A 13,856-nucleotide genomic window follows, 5' to 3' on the forward strand; every position below is an offset into this window, starting at 1 on the left:
GGTTGGCAGGGAGTCTGGCCCACCCAGTTCCTCTGAGACCCAGGATGATGGAGGCTCCACCGACTTGTGACACCGCCCTTTCAACATGTGACTTCAGGGAAGAGAGGAACACGAATTCTTCTCTGCTCACAGGCACTGGCCAGAACGAATCATGTATGTGCCTTGCCCACTACAAAGTGGCTGGGAAGCAAGTAGACCAGATGGCCCATTTGGTGAACCATGATTTCTCTGTTGTCACAGCTATATTTGTTTCCTTACTGACACCCAGCCACAGGGCCTTCTCTCTGCTCCGTACACGCCAAATGCTTTTCTATCACTGTGTCTCGGCACCTGCGGCCCTCTGCTCAAATACTCTTGTGCCACATCTCACGTGGTTGACTCAAATGCCACCTCTCTGGCATTGGAGTCACCTCTCACCTGGACAGGTGTAATGCCAGCGGTGAGGCCACGCAGGTGCACATTGGATCCGGGCAGATGGTAGAGGGACTGTGGAGCTGGCAAGTGTCGGGCCATTCCCCTCTATTGGAGGCTCACAGAGACAGGTGAGTGAGTCAGCAAAGGAAAACCGCTTTCTGCAGTAGAGGGCGAGCGATTGAGAACACGGCCCCTCGCGGTGATGGTGGCAGCTGAGGAACCAGAGAGCCGCCCTGCGCAGTGGCAGGAGAGCGAGCTGGGAGAATAGCCACCTAAGGAACGCACCATAGCCTTAGATAGGATATAGCAGGGGTCCCTGAGGCCATTTATCCGGCCCCCGCCGCACTTCGGAAGGGGCACCTCTTTCATTGGTGGTCAGTGAGAGGAGCATAGTTCCTATTGAAATACTGGTCAGTGTGTTGATTTAAATTTACTAGTTCTTTATTTTAAATATTGTATTTGTTCCTGTTTTTTTTTGTTTGTTTGTTTGTTTTTACTTTAAAATAAGATATGTGCAGTGTGCATAGGGATTTGTTCATAGTTTTTTTTATATAGTCCGGCCCTCCAACGGTCTGAGGGACAGTGAACTGGCCCCCTGTGTAAAAAGTTTGGGGACCCCTGGGATATACACACACAGAGGTGGATGTGACGGCGGGCGCACCAGGCACAGGCCCTGGGCCCCGACTTCTGAAGGGCCCCACAAAACCCCAACTGGACACTTTTTTTCTAAATACGTTAGCAGCGTATTTGCACCCATTGTGTCTTCCCACAGAATGTGTATTAATTTTCAAAGGAGGGGGAGGTACCTTTGCTGTGGAGAAACCTGTCATGTGCCATTGTAAACAAATCATCACACGGACCATTACCCAAGCGGGACACACTGATGCCAGGTCCCTCCTCCAGTGTGATGACCTGGGAAGGGCGTCACTTTGGCGCTGTTCTGCCAAAAACGCAAAACCTGAATCATGGGGTTGAAAAATCGACAAACCCAAACTGAGAGACATTTTATAACTACACCAAGTTTGGTTTCCTATGTGCAATTTTAACATTAATAGTACATAGTATTTTTTATTTATTTAAAAATATGCTTAACACGTATTTTTATTTTCCCTGTCTCTTTTTTTTAAGGGGCCCAATATTTTCTTCTGCGCCCGGGGCCTCAACCGACCTTAATCTGCCTCTGTACACACGTGGCTTTCTGCCACATGCTTATGCACTAATCATGCAAAGTGCAAGCGAACAAGCCTAACACAGCTGTTTCCCCTCCAGCAGGCCTTCCCCGACACCCTCACACCACCCTATCTTAATTCTCGGCGTGGCCCTCATCACGCCATGTCTCCATGTTTGGAGTCTTCCTTCTCCTGTGAACTGTGTGCACACTCCATGGGAGACATGGTTCACTTGTTTATCATCAGATCCCACCACTCAGAACAATCCCTGGCCCCTGATAGACATTCGAAATATATCCACTCAACTAATTAACCCTAAGTATTGCTGTGCCCATTTTACAGGTTAAAAAAATGGAGGACCCAACCAAGTGGCTTGTCCAAGGGTCACACCACTATTTTATATCAGGTAGCACCTGATATAAAGTCCACGCTGGGACCACCCACTGTTTTTTTGTTTTGTTTTGTTTTGTTTTTTTCTGAAGCTGGAAATGGGGAGAGATAATCAGACAGACTCCCGCATGCGCTGGACCGGGATCCACCCGGCACGCCCACCAGGGGCGACGCTCTGCCCACCAGGGGGCGATGCTCTGCCCCTCCGGGGCGTCGCTCTGTTGTGACCAGAGCCACTCTAGCGCCTGGGGCAGAGGCCAAGGAGCCATCCCCAGCGCCCGGGCCATCTTTGCTCCAATGGAGCCTCGGCTGCAGGAGGGGAAGAGACAGACAGAGAGGAAGGAGAGGGGGAGGGGTGGAGAAGCAAATGGGCGCTTCTCCTGTGTGCCCTGGCTGGGAATCGAACCCGGGACCTCTACACGCCAGGCCGACGCTCTACCACTGAGCCAACCGGCCAGGGCACCACCCACTGTTTGCCTGCATAGTGTCACTGCTTCTGAATATTAAGGTGGCAGAATTATTTTTACTTTACCCTTTTCTCATAGTTCTCCATTTAGTGATCCTCCACTGTGTCTGGTTTTGAAGTCTCTGTACACAACTCTACAGGGGGCAATTTGGTAACATCCATCAAGGAATTTGTTGCACAGATGTGCTCACATATGTGGAAAACTACATGTATGCAAGGTTGTTTTTCTTTTATGACAGTGTTGGAATAGTAAAATATTAGAATCAACACCCAGCCATAGGCTACTAATCTGTACTGGTCACAGTGGGTATGTGCACATGGCGGAATAGTATGCATCCCTGAAAAGTAGGGAAGAAAGGTTCTATTTGGAAGGTTGTCTAATGTATATTAGTATTAAAGAAAGGGCAGATATAACAGCATGTAAAGTACTATATGGCTTTTGTCTAATTTCTCCAAAGAGCTGAATAGTCTTACATAAAGAGATCATTATCAATGAAAAAGAATAAAAAATGCAAATCAGAAGACCGATGGGGTTTCCATCATTTGAACTTATTTTATTGATATTCATTAGCAAATAAAATGTTATTGATTTTTTTTTGATGCATTACAACACACTTTTTGATAGTGGTTGCCCGATGATGTTGATCATTTATTTACTATGCTAAATACTGCAACCTCCGAGTTGCCTATTTTTACACTGGTATTTCCTTTGTGATGATGGGTGGCTCTGCTCTCTGAATACATAAAGTGGTCCATTCAGTCCATGGTTTTCATGTTCGTTATCCTACCTACTGCTTTGAAATAACGTTCAAATAAAAAGATGCACGCTCCTTGCAGTGAATGCACACACACAACCACAAGGAGCGTTGAAAACGTAACTGACCAACACCCTCGTATTCACAGAATAAATAGTCTGAAATTGTGGGACCGAGGCTCGCTCCTGGGGACTTTCTTAATGTATCTCCGGTGGATATAAGCTTACACTCCTTCAACTGAAGGACACATCCTTTGCCAATGGGGAGGGGAGGGGATAATAGGGGGTTGCAAAATGGCAATTTCTTTTGCATATGATGTAATCCTTCTATAGAGGCCAGGAAGAAATGGCCATGGAACACCGTGATGTACACTGCAGTCCTCAGATTAGAATAAATAAATGACCGGCTTAGACTGGAATGCCACAGGCACCCCTGTGACTGGAGCTGGAGAGAGGATGTTCGCTTAAAATACGGCACACATAAATAATAAATAAAAGTTCAAAACTGAAGTCAGCAACAGGACGGGACTCCCTCACCCACTCACGTTGGTCTCACGAGCACCTCGATCTTTCCCTAAGGATACAGTGTGGCACCGGGAGGTGCAGGGCTTGGTGGCTTGGTGGCTTGGGGGAGGGGTCTCTTGCTGCCACTGCTCTGTTCTAAAACAGGAGGGCAAAACGTGTGGGCACGAACGGCGGCCACAACCACCCACCGGAGTGAAAGCCGTGGGCCTGACTCGGGTTTCAGAGCAAGGGCTGGACCCAGTCCGGAGGCCAGAGCCTCGTTTCTCCCGTGAACCAGTTTGGTATTAACGTTTGGTCGTGTTCTTTCCTCCTGTGACTGCTGACAGATTTTCTTCACCACCTTTTCCCCTCTGTCCCCTTTCCTTTTAATGCTACTGTTGACGCTGTCTTGGGTCTGGCCTTAATGAGTTGGGTTGTGCCCCTGGGTCCAGGAAATAAGCAGCCATCTCCTCACTGGCTTGGTGTGTTGGCCACGTGTGTTTTGGTGTCACAGAACCACAGCGAGAACACACACAGTGACGGCCCGCCTAGTATACCACGGCTTCCCTGCCTACGGAACACAGGAAGACGGAACAGGGCAGACAGAGCCTGCGGGGGCAGAGGGACGGTTGGGCGGGGAGTGTAAACACATTCTCTCTCCGGTCAGGGGTCCGGCCTGACGGCTGATTGCAGAAACACTGAAGGGTGATTTCAGGTGGAAGGCATGGGAGGAAAAAGTCACACCTCAGAAAAGCAGCGACCATCCACTGAGGCAGAGTCGTGAGGGGTCTTGAAGAAGCTGGACCACCCACAAAAGAACAGCTCTCCAGTCCTGAAAGCTACGTCAGCCGTCTGCGGCCGCAGACGAAGGTCCCTTACGCTCTGACAGGGCGGGCGAGGCAGCGACACGGGGGACGTGGCCATCGTGCCCTCTGCCGTGTGACCGCTCACCATGTGCGCACCAGCAACCAGCCACAGTCCCCTGGTTTCCTATCCATAGGATAAGAATGCCCTGGGAATTCAGTGCTTCACAAAGGACAGGAGGAGAAAGGGACGCCTGCCCGCCCTGCCTGCAGGCGAGCCCAGGGGAAGTCCTTGGGAGAGCGGTGACAGTGGGGGCTGGGAGGGCTCCCCCCGTGGGATCTGAAGAAAGGGCAGGTTGGACACCGATCTCCAAGTCCTATGTACACATGTTACAAAGTCTCCACTCTTTTCCCCATTAGGCACGAGGTTGATTTGTCTAGCTCAGGACGGGGCGGGGGAGAAGGGAAGAGGAAGAGAGAGCAGTGCAGGGGGGAAAGCAGGCGGGACAAGACTGGTCTCCTCCGAGGAAGGGCCCCCCTCCCACCCTCACCGCATGCTTGTTTGTTTGGGGAGCTTAGCACCCATCAAGATGCCCGAGGTGAGAGTCACGGGGGCCTTCATCTGCATGCTGGACCCCACCATGGTGGGGAAGCTGCGATTCCGTCGGATGCCGCTGTTGAGCTGCAGCCCGCCGATGGCACTCGTGACAGTGGGGCATCCGAGAGGCAGGCCCTCAGGGCCCAGGCCTCCGGGGACGAGCGCCCGTGCTCGGCCCGGAGGCCCACAGAGGAGAGGTCCCTGATCCTCAGTCAAGGCGGGGACGTGGGCTTGCCCTGAGTTCACCACTTTGGCCACGCCGAACCTCCTGACTTTGTCCACGAGGTTGAGGTTGGAGACGGACACGTCCGTCTGGCTCTCGCTGCTCCGGACCGTCTTCTTCTCCCTCACCTCCCTCAGGATGGAGCTGGCCGGCTTGGAGGCCAGGAAGTTGTCGTAGGGAGGGCTCGTGCACTTGAACTCGAAGGAGGGGGGGGACGAGGCGGGCGTCTGCAGGGGCGAGTTGGGCGGGGTGGAGGGGATCACAGCCATCCTGGGGGTGTAGGCGTGCAGCAGGGAGCCCCGGCCGGCCCTGTCCCAGCTCTGGGGGTCATACACGGCCGCGGAGATGCCCCGCTCCTTCAGCAGCCACACCAGCCCCAGGGACGTGCTCATGGTGGTCGTGGACTCGCGGATGTTAGTGAAGGACTCGGCCAGGCTCAGTCTCCGGGGAGTGCACGGCGTGGCCACCGGCGTGGACTTCAGGTGGCTGGCGCTGCCACAGGCTGGAGTCGGGGCCGCGTTAAGGCTGACAGGAAAAGACAAGAGGTACTTCATCAGAAAATGCTACGAGCACCAGGAAGGGGGTCTGTGGCCAGTTTCCTGCAGGGGTGCAGGGCAGGCCTGGGACTCAATGAGAGGACACCCCCAGCCCACGTTCACTGGATACTTCTTTCCACCACCCCTGGGGTCCTGGGTTCGCTTCGGGGGGGGGCGGCGGCATGGTTTCAGTTCACAGGAAGTGGCACACGATTCCCGTCTCTCAGCCCTGGAGGGTGGGTATCACTGTCCCCCTTGCAGGTGAGGGAACAGGCTCAGAGGTCAGGCGGCTTCGTGAATGTCACACTCAGCTACTGAGCGGAAGACCCTGGATCCGAACCCCAGTCTACGGACCCCCACCATAGGGGAAGAAGCCCTCGGACAGAGAGTCTGTCTTTCCCTACCAAATTTACTCAAACTCCAGAGTTCCTTCCTACTTCCAATGTCCCTGAGGTCAAAAGTTGCCCAGGACCACAGGGTATGAGTTTATCTAGGAATGGCCAAAGCGGAGGGTGGGGGGGGTGGCATCCAGGTGGAGGGTCCTTGGGCGACGGGGAGACGGAGGCCGAGGGCACACAGGTCAGTGGAGACCCCGGCCCCCTGACTCCCAGTACAGTGCTCTTTCCTCTGCAGGAAGCGGCCCTTAGTCCTTCCTCCGGTCGCCAAAATCTATAACTTATGGGGTCATAGGAAGCCATGCTGTGTTCTCAGATCTACGTCTATGGAGCTCCGTAGGAAAAGGCCCAGTGGGCGTCTGAAACCCGTTACTACGGAAAAGCAGAGATTCCTACGTCCACGCGTGTCACGCTGAGCCCCAGGAGCTGGGATCCAGCCGTGCAGGCATGCGGACAGGAAGGTAAGAGGACCAGCAGCGGCGATGGCTGGCTGTCCGCTGAAGGAACAGGAGAGGCCGCCTCTCACAGCTGCTGCAGGAGGCGGGGAGGCCACGCGGGCACATCCTCCCTGACGGTCATGAGACCGGCCCCGGCACCCGCCCAGGGATGTGGCTGCCGCTCCAGGGGCCTCTTGGAGCAGGCCAGCCGGGCGGTTCCCCCTTCTATCCTCAGCCTGACAGGGGGAGGAAGGACCAGACACGTTGGGCAAAGCTCCAGTGGAGAGAAAGGGAAGGAAGGGGGATGCCCTCTGGAGCAGGTTCCTGGAGTGACCCAAGCCGGGGTCCCCTCTGTGAGAGGCACAGTTTCACAAGCAAGTTCAAGCTCAGGCATCAGGTGACCTTGCCCCTGAGCGGTCAGCGCAGGGTGAGGCACACCGGGCAGGCCCACCCCACGGGAGGCTGGTGGTCGGGGGCACACGGAGAAACACGAGGTTAGAAACCACAGTGGAGTCCTAAGGTTAAAAGGCAGACTCTCCCAACAGTGCAGGTGGACAGCTACAAAACGCTGATCTGCAAGCAAGGGAGGGCAAGGCCGTTCTGGACTGAAAACCCCGTCTCCAGGGCCAATCCTCGGGAGACTGTCTGTTCTGTTCCGAGCAGCCCTTCTTCCAAACTCAGGCAGAAAGCCTCCTCTTGCCACTGAGTGTGCAGGCTTACCCTCCTGAGCGTCCCTGCAGACGCAGAGAGGCGTGCAGGTGCGAACACCAGGGCTACGGCTGCAGGGACGCCAGGGCACCAGCCTCTGTCCAGGCGGGGGGAGCCCCGTCCCCTGGTTTTAAACACGATCTCGTCCCAACAGGACGGGGAAAGCCGGATTCCCCACAGGCAGGCAGGGAAACGGAGAAGACAGGCTAACAACTGCAGGCCCCCTTCCGGTGAGAACTTCGGTTAGGCCTGGATTAGTGCCGGCGCTCGGCTCGACTGGGGCGTTTAGACGGGTTAGGGGTATCCACGGTCAGGGCCGAGTTAGCCAGGCACAACCACAGAGACACAACAACACCCGAGTCCCGGGTTAGTGGCGGCCACGCGTGCACACGCAGCCCCTTGCACGGGGCCCTGCCAGGGCAGGCCCGGCCCGTGCGCTCACCCCCTGCCTCGCCCGTGGGCGCACTCTCTGCCCTACATCTCTCAGCTCAGCGGGGCACGGGGCTGCTTCGCCGTCCTCCTCACATGACCTGCGGAGAGTTATGCGGAGTTGAAGGTGCCCTGCGGGGTGCTGCCCGGTCCACGCCGGCCCCGCCTGCTGCCCTCCCTCTCGCTTTGCCTCCATTTCCCCAGAGACACTGGCTGGGGGGTCAGGGAGGTCACTCCCTTTCACTGGAAGCTGTGGAAGGCCTGGCATCAAGCCACGCAGACCACCCCATGCCATACAGGTCCTCTCGCCAGAGGGTGCCGACCGCTATTGCCTCTTGGAGGCGCCGGAGGGAAATGGACCGTGCGGGGCACGTGGTCCAGCCCGCAGATCTGACCGTTTCGGTCATTACGGTGCAGCGTGGTGCGTGGTTCCTGCGGTCTGCTCCGGGGACACACGGGCTCCCACCGGGCTCGCTGACGCCCATCCGTGAAGAAGCTCCAGGCTCCTCTGGCCAACGCTGGGGCAGAAGCCCACAGCCTTGGCCGCAGGAAGGGCCAGCAGGCGAAGGAGAGGCCCGAGACTCTTCCATGACTGACTAAAAGGGCAGCTAACGGCGGCCCGGGTCTCCTCAGCTACAGGCGTGGATCTGAACTAACAGGGACCTCGGCTCCAAAGGAGAGGCTGGCCCCCATTCCGGAGCCTGCACACGCTTGCGAGACGCCTCCGCTGGCCGGCGCTGGTGCAGAACGAGACTCTCTGCTTGGGCTTTCCTCGACATCCCGTCTTGCCGGCCGAGCCCCACGTCACCCCACCCCCGCCCGCTCCCAGGGCCGGGGCCCCTTACCTTGGCGTGACCCGTGTGAGCTCGTCTGAAGGATGCAGGATGCGACAGGTGGTGAAGGTGAAGGTGGAGTTGGTCTGTGACATGCACTTCCCGGGGTGGTGGGCTAAATCGGGGGAGGGGAAGGGGACAAAACACATTTCTTGCATCCCAGGACACCCACGAGACAGGGACAAACCCAGCACAGCCCTCGGCAGATGCAAGAAGCGAGGAGCTACCTTGGGAGCCGGATCTGGGCCAGGAAGGTGAAACGCAAATGTTCTGGACCGAAGGTGGTTCTTCAAGAACCACGCTTCCGAGCCCTGCGTGCAGAGCATCGATCCCAGCTTCCGGCCCAGTCCAGACAGAGCTCCCCCTGGGCGCGCTTCGCTCAGTAGTGGATCCAGCGTGAGGGGTCCAGGGGCCCCCTGGGGGTCAGTTTGGGTTCCCTCTTTGGAGGTCAGAATCGGCTCCTGTCCTTGTTGCTTTATGTTTTCTTTGCATTGGCAAACGGGTGCCGACCTCTGCCAAGGGGAGGGGACGGGCGCGAGGCGGGGAGAGGCACTCGCCACCTGGGAACAGGGCAGGCTCACGCGGCTCCCTTTTCGGTGTGTACAAAAAGGGGCCTGGGGAGGCTGGTTCCACTACTGTCTCTGCGGCCGGCGGGGGCGGGGGCGGGGGAAAGCGGGACCCCAGCTGCCCGAGCAACAACGTGGCTGAGACCCCGACCCAGGGCTCTCTGTGGTTCCGTCCAAAGCACAGCGGTGCCGACAGCACCGGCCCCTTCGGGCCACTCTCCTGCCATCTCTAGGATATCTGATTTCTAACGAAAATGAGACGGCAACACGTTATCCTCGATTTAGTTCCTTTGAAAGGTCTCCAGAGTTGTTGCTAAGGCGGCTGGAGGCCACGCGGTGGGGCACAGGACGTCACAGCAGCGTGAGGGACCGTGCATCAGGGAGGCTGGTGAAGAGGGAGAAGGAGGAAGGTCTACGGGAGACATCATGATTGTAGAGGTCATTCTCATTCAGAACTCAAACATTAAAAAAAAAAAAAAAAAAAAAAAATGAAAAGGAAAAAATAAAAAGATGCTGCTCCCAATAGCATGCACGATGAAGTGCTAGAGTGCCCCTGCCCGCCCGCCCGCCCGCCCGCCGCCCCAGCAGCAGCTCAGCCCCCAGAGACCTCCTGGGAGAAAACAGATTCGGGCACCAGAGGCCATGAGCGCTCTGAAGATTCAACAGGCTGGGAACGAGAATCTTCTAGCTCTTTATGGCAAGTTTGCTCTCAGACTTGGCAAACAGGGCAAGAAAGACAAAACAGAAGGGATGGGTGCCCCAGACCTACAAATCCACACACGGGTGACTGTGTCTTTAAAAAACAAAAAGCAGAAACCAGATGACACAAACAAAAAATGGTGGAGACAACGCAAATTCAAGGCAGGCAGGACACAGCCAGAGCACAAAAATGGCAGGGCCCTGGCCGGTTGGCTCAGCGGTAGAGCGTCGGCCTGGCGTGCGGGGGACCCGGGTTCGATTCCCGGCCAGGGCACATAGGAGAAGCGCCCATTTGCTTCTCCACCCCCTCCTTCCTCTCTGTCTCTCTCTTCCCCTCCTGCAGCCAAGGCTACATTGGAGCAAAGATGGCCCGGGCGCTGGGGATGGCTCCTTGGCCTCTGCCCCAGGCGCTAGAGTGGCTCTGGTCACGGCAGAGCGACGCCCCGGAGGGACAGAGCATCGCCCCCTGGTGGGCAGAGCGTCGCCCTTGGTGGGCGTGCCAGGTGGATCTCGGTCGGGCGCATGCGGGAGTCTGTCTGACTGTCTCTCCCCGTTTCCAGCTTCAGAAAAATACAAAAAAAAAAAAAAAAAAAAAAAAATGGCGGTGGGGGCCCTGGCAGGATGGCTCAGTGGTAGAGTGTTGGCCTGGTGTGCAGGAGTCCCGGGTTCGATTCCCGGCCAGGGCACACAGGAGAAGCGCCCATCTGCTTCTCCACCCCTCCCCTTCTCCTTCCTCTCTGTCTCTCTCTTCCCCTCCTGCAGCCAAGGCTCCATTGGAGCAAAGTTGGCCCGGGCGCTGAGGATGGCTCCATGGCCTCTGCCTCAGGTGCTAGAGTGGCTCTGGTGGAAACAGAGCGACGCCCCAGATGGGCAGAGCATCACCCCCTGGTGGGCATGCTGGGTGGATCCCGGTCGGGCGCATGCGGGAGTCTGTCTGACTGCCTCCCTGTTTCCAACTTCGGAAAGATAAAAAAATTTAAAAAATGGCGGCGGCAACCAGAGAAGCAACGCAAGACAGCTTTGTCCAGATTATCACCGTCCAACCCGTCTCTCTGTGTTGATGGAGGCTCCCGTGGCCCCCGGCATGGCAGCTGGCGCCACGGCCACCAAAGCAAACTCTCTCAACCACGGGGAGCTCCAGGCAAAGGTGGGAGGGTGGAGGGCACAGAGAAACAGCCTTTATGAATCTGTGTTTCTCAAGCAACAGATGGGCTGGTTTAGGTTTAGGACCTCGGATAACCGAGGAACTGCCGCAAGCCAAACTAAAATGGAGTAAGCGATGGGGAAAAAAAAAAAAAAAAAGGCAACCGAACAATCAGGATTCTCTGACGGCCATGAGGACTAGAAACAAAAGCAGCAGAACACCTGAGAAAAGCGTCCCACGGCAGGCGGAAGGCGAGGTGGTTATTCAGGTGGGAGGAAAGGAAAAGGTGGGAAACAGAAGTAATTAAAGACAAAAGAGTTGAAAGAGAGAGAACATTTAAAAACAAAAATAATCAAACACAAGCAAGGCTGGATTTGGGATCAGAAGCGTGCCCCATTTACACACAAATCGCCAGAGGTCAGATCAAAAGGACACAGTGCTCACCTCCCCCTCCCCCCATCTCATTAGCTCTCTGATTGCAACAGGGGGGCGTGAGATGGACAATTTAGAGACACAGTTGTTGCATCAGCAGAAGCAAAACCCATCTTAGGAGAATGAATGGGCTGGGGGGGGGATAGGAAAGGCTGCTAAAATTTGGAAGTCATTGTTCCCCAGAAGAGATGGTTTTAGAAGACCAAGGAAGATCAACCAGTATCAAAAGTGCCAAAGCCACCAGTTCGGCCCCTCTGCAATACCACTGGGACGCCAGCTCTCCGCGTGTCACCTCCGGCCGGGCCGCTGCAGCACCTCCCTTCCTTGGGACACAACACAGGGACAGTGAGTCGCCCGAGGCTCCTTGTGCTGCCACGGAGGAGCTCCGGGCGGGTTCCCACCGCCCTACATGCAGGAAAGAGCAATTTCCCACAGGAAGAGGCACAGACACATTCTTCCCCTCGGCAGGGTAGGGGCTGGGGGGTGGGGGTGGCTCACTACTGAGCTCCCCAGTCCTCACCCCACACCGACCCCCAGCCTTCAGTGCTGTTCACTCGGGGTCTCCGAGGACAGGGTTTCTGGGACTCAGTGCTGACTTCCTACTTAAACCCTTATTCTTTTTCTCCGTCTGACTTGATCGCAGAATGTTGTGCGAAGAGAGGGTAAACGGGTCAGAGCAGAGATTTTCAATTGTTTCCATTTCACGGCACAAATGAACTAATTACTAAAATTCTGCAGCACACCACAAAAACACTTTTCTTTTTTTTGCCAATATGATGAAAAAAAAAAAAATAGGTCTATTTTTGATTCATTCATACTGGAAGGCTATTGTGGTGTAGGCTGTTGTCATTCTATTACTTGACAGTCTCGGGCAGAGGAGGTTGTGCCCCTGACTAAACAGTCAGGTGTGGCAGGTTTTAAAATTTCTTGCAGCGCACCAGTTGAAGACCGCTGGGTTAGAGTATTGCCACTGACAAGTGCTTTCATCATGGATTTTTATCTAGGTGAGACACTGCCTTTTCCAATAAAACCCCTCGTCCTTCATTATTTTTATCTGTTCCTCCTTCCCCAGGTTCTGACACCGGTGCGATATCCTAATCTATCAGAGATCATTTATCAAGTTAATTAGCCCCAAATTATTGGAGATCCGGGCGGGTGAACTATGCACGGGTGGTGAGTGTGCAGATTTCTGTTCTGATGGCACGTTCCAGCTCACACCCTTCAGGTGGCCGCAGGTGGGCGCGGGAGGGCTTTGCCAGGGTGACAGTCACCCTGCTCACTCGCTCTCTGATCCAATCAGCGCGCTTTCTGCCCGGAGAGGTGCACTTTAGGTAGAGGGTTGTATCTACAGTGCTCCTCTGGGGGGCCTGTGGAACCTGGTACAGACTGGAAAACTGGGTGCATTGGACCCTGCTGCTGCACCAGTCAGGGGGGGCACCCGGCACACCCCCACCCTAGTCTCCAGCGACGCCCTGGGTGTCCCGGCAGATTGCGCTGGGATTATCTGCAAGTGTGCTACGTAGACCTGCTGATCGCTTCTGGTGGGACACTCGGGCCAAGGACAAGACCGGTACACTCTGGTGGGGACCCGAGGACACCTCGGTACCTGCAGTCTGGCCGTTCACGTGACCAGATTTGCACACATCAGCTCACGCAAGTCATTCGTCTGAGTGTTCCTTTCCTCTCCCCATCTGATGGGAAGGACAGGCTGGTCACGTGCTGGGCAGAGCAGAAACTTTTCTTTCATGAAACCTAGTCCTTAAAATAACCCTCACGCCCTGGCCGGTTGGCTCAGCGGTAGAGCGTCGGCCTAGCGTGCGGAGGACCCGGGTTCGATTCCCGGCCAGGGCACACAGGAGAAGCGCCCATTTGCTTCTCCACCCCTCCGCCGCGCTTTCCTCTCTGTCTCTCTCTTCCCCTCCCGCAGCCAAGGCTCCATTGGAGCAAAGATGGCCCAGGCGCTGGGGATGGCTCTGTGGCCTCTGCCCCAGGCGCTAGAGTGGCTCTGGTCGCAACATGGCGACGCCCAGGATGGGCAGAGCATCGCCCCCTGGTGGGCAGAGCGTCGCCCCATGGTGGGCGTGCCGGGTGGATCCCGGTCGGGCGCATGCGGGAGTCTGTCTGACTGTCTCTCCCTGTTTCCAGCTTCAGAAAAATGAAAAAAAATAAAAATAAAAAAAAAATAACCCTCACGTGTGCCCACACAGATGTCAGAGAGCAGCCGCGCCCAAAGATGACAGCTCACCACAGGGCCACCATCCGAAAGGCCACCCTGATCTGTCTATCTGTAGGAGCCTGTGTTAGGATACCCCCCCCACACACACACTGGAAATGTCTCCACATGTCTGAGTATGAA

The 13,856-nt window shown here is 55.8% G+C and overlaps 1 protein-coding gene across 8 annotated transcripts in view; it reads right to left on the reverse strand.

Moving 5' to 3' along the window:
• Positions 1-2,969: 2,969 nt before the first annotated feature.
• Positions 2,970-13,856, reverse strand: part of TRAK1 (trafficking kinesin protein 1) — a 104,292-nt gene continuing 93,405 nt past the window's right edge. For 4 of the 8 annotated variants that reach the window (XM_066351488.1, XM_066351486.1, XM_066351485.1 and 1 more), the window contains 2 exons: positions 8,672-8,774; positions 2,970-5,846 (listed from right to left, as the gene is read on the reverse strand). In XM_066351488.1, the coding sequence (XP_066207585.1) occupies positions 5,048-5,846; positions 8,672-8,774 (902 nt within the window). In that variant the 3' untranslated portion in view covers positions 2,970-5,047. Of the gene's footprint in view, positions 5,847-7,839; positions 7,928-8,671; positions 8,775-11,763; positions 11,820-13,856 lie in introns of all 8 variants that reach the window. The other 4 variants (XM_066351493.1, XM_066351492.1, XM_066351491.1 and 1 more) reach the window with 3 other exon arrangements.

Source organism: Saccopteryx leptura, chromosome 10 (assembly GCF_036850995.1).
Source record: "Saccopteryx leptura isolate mSacLep1 chromosome 10, mSacLep1_pri_phased_curated, whole genome shotgun sequence".
Classification (NCBI taxonomy): Eukaryota; Metazoa; Chordata; class Mammalia; order Chiroptera; family Emballonuridae; genus Saccopteryx; species Saccopteryx leptura.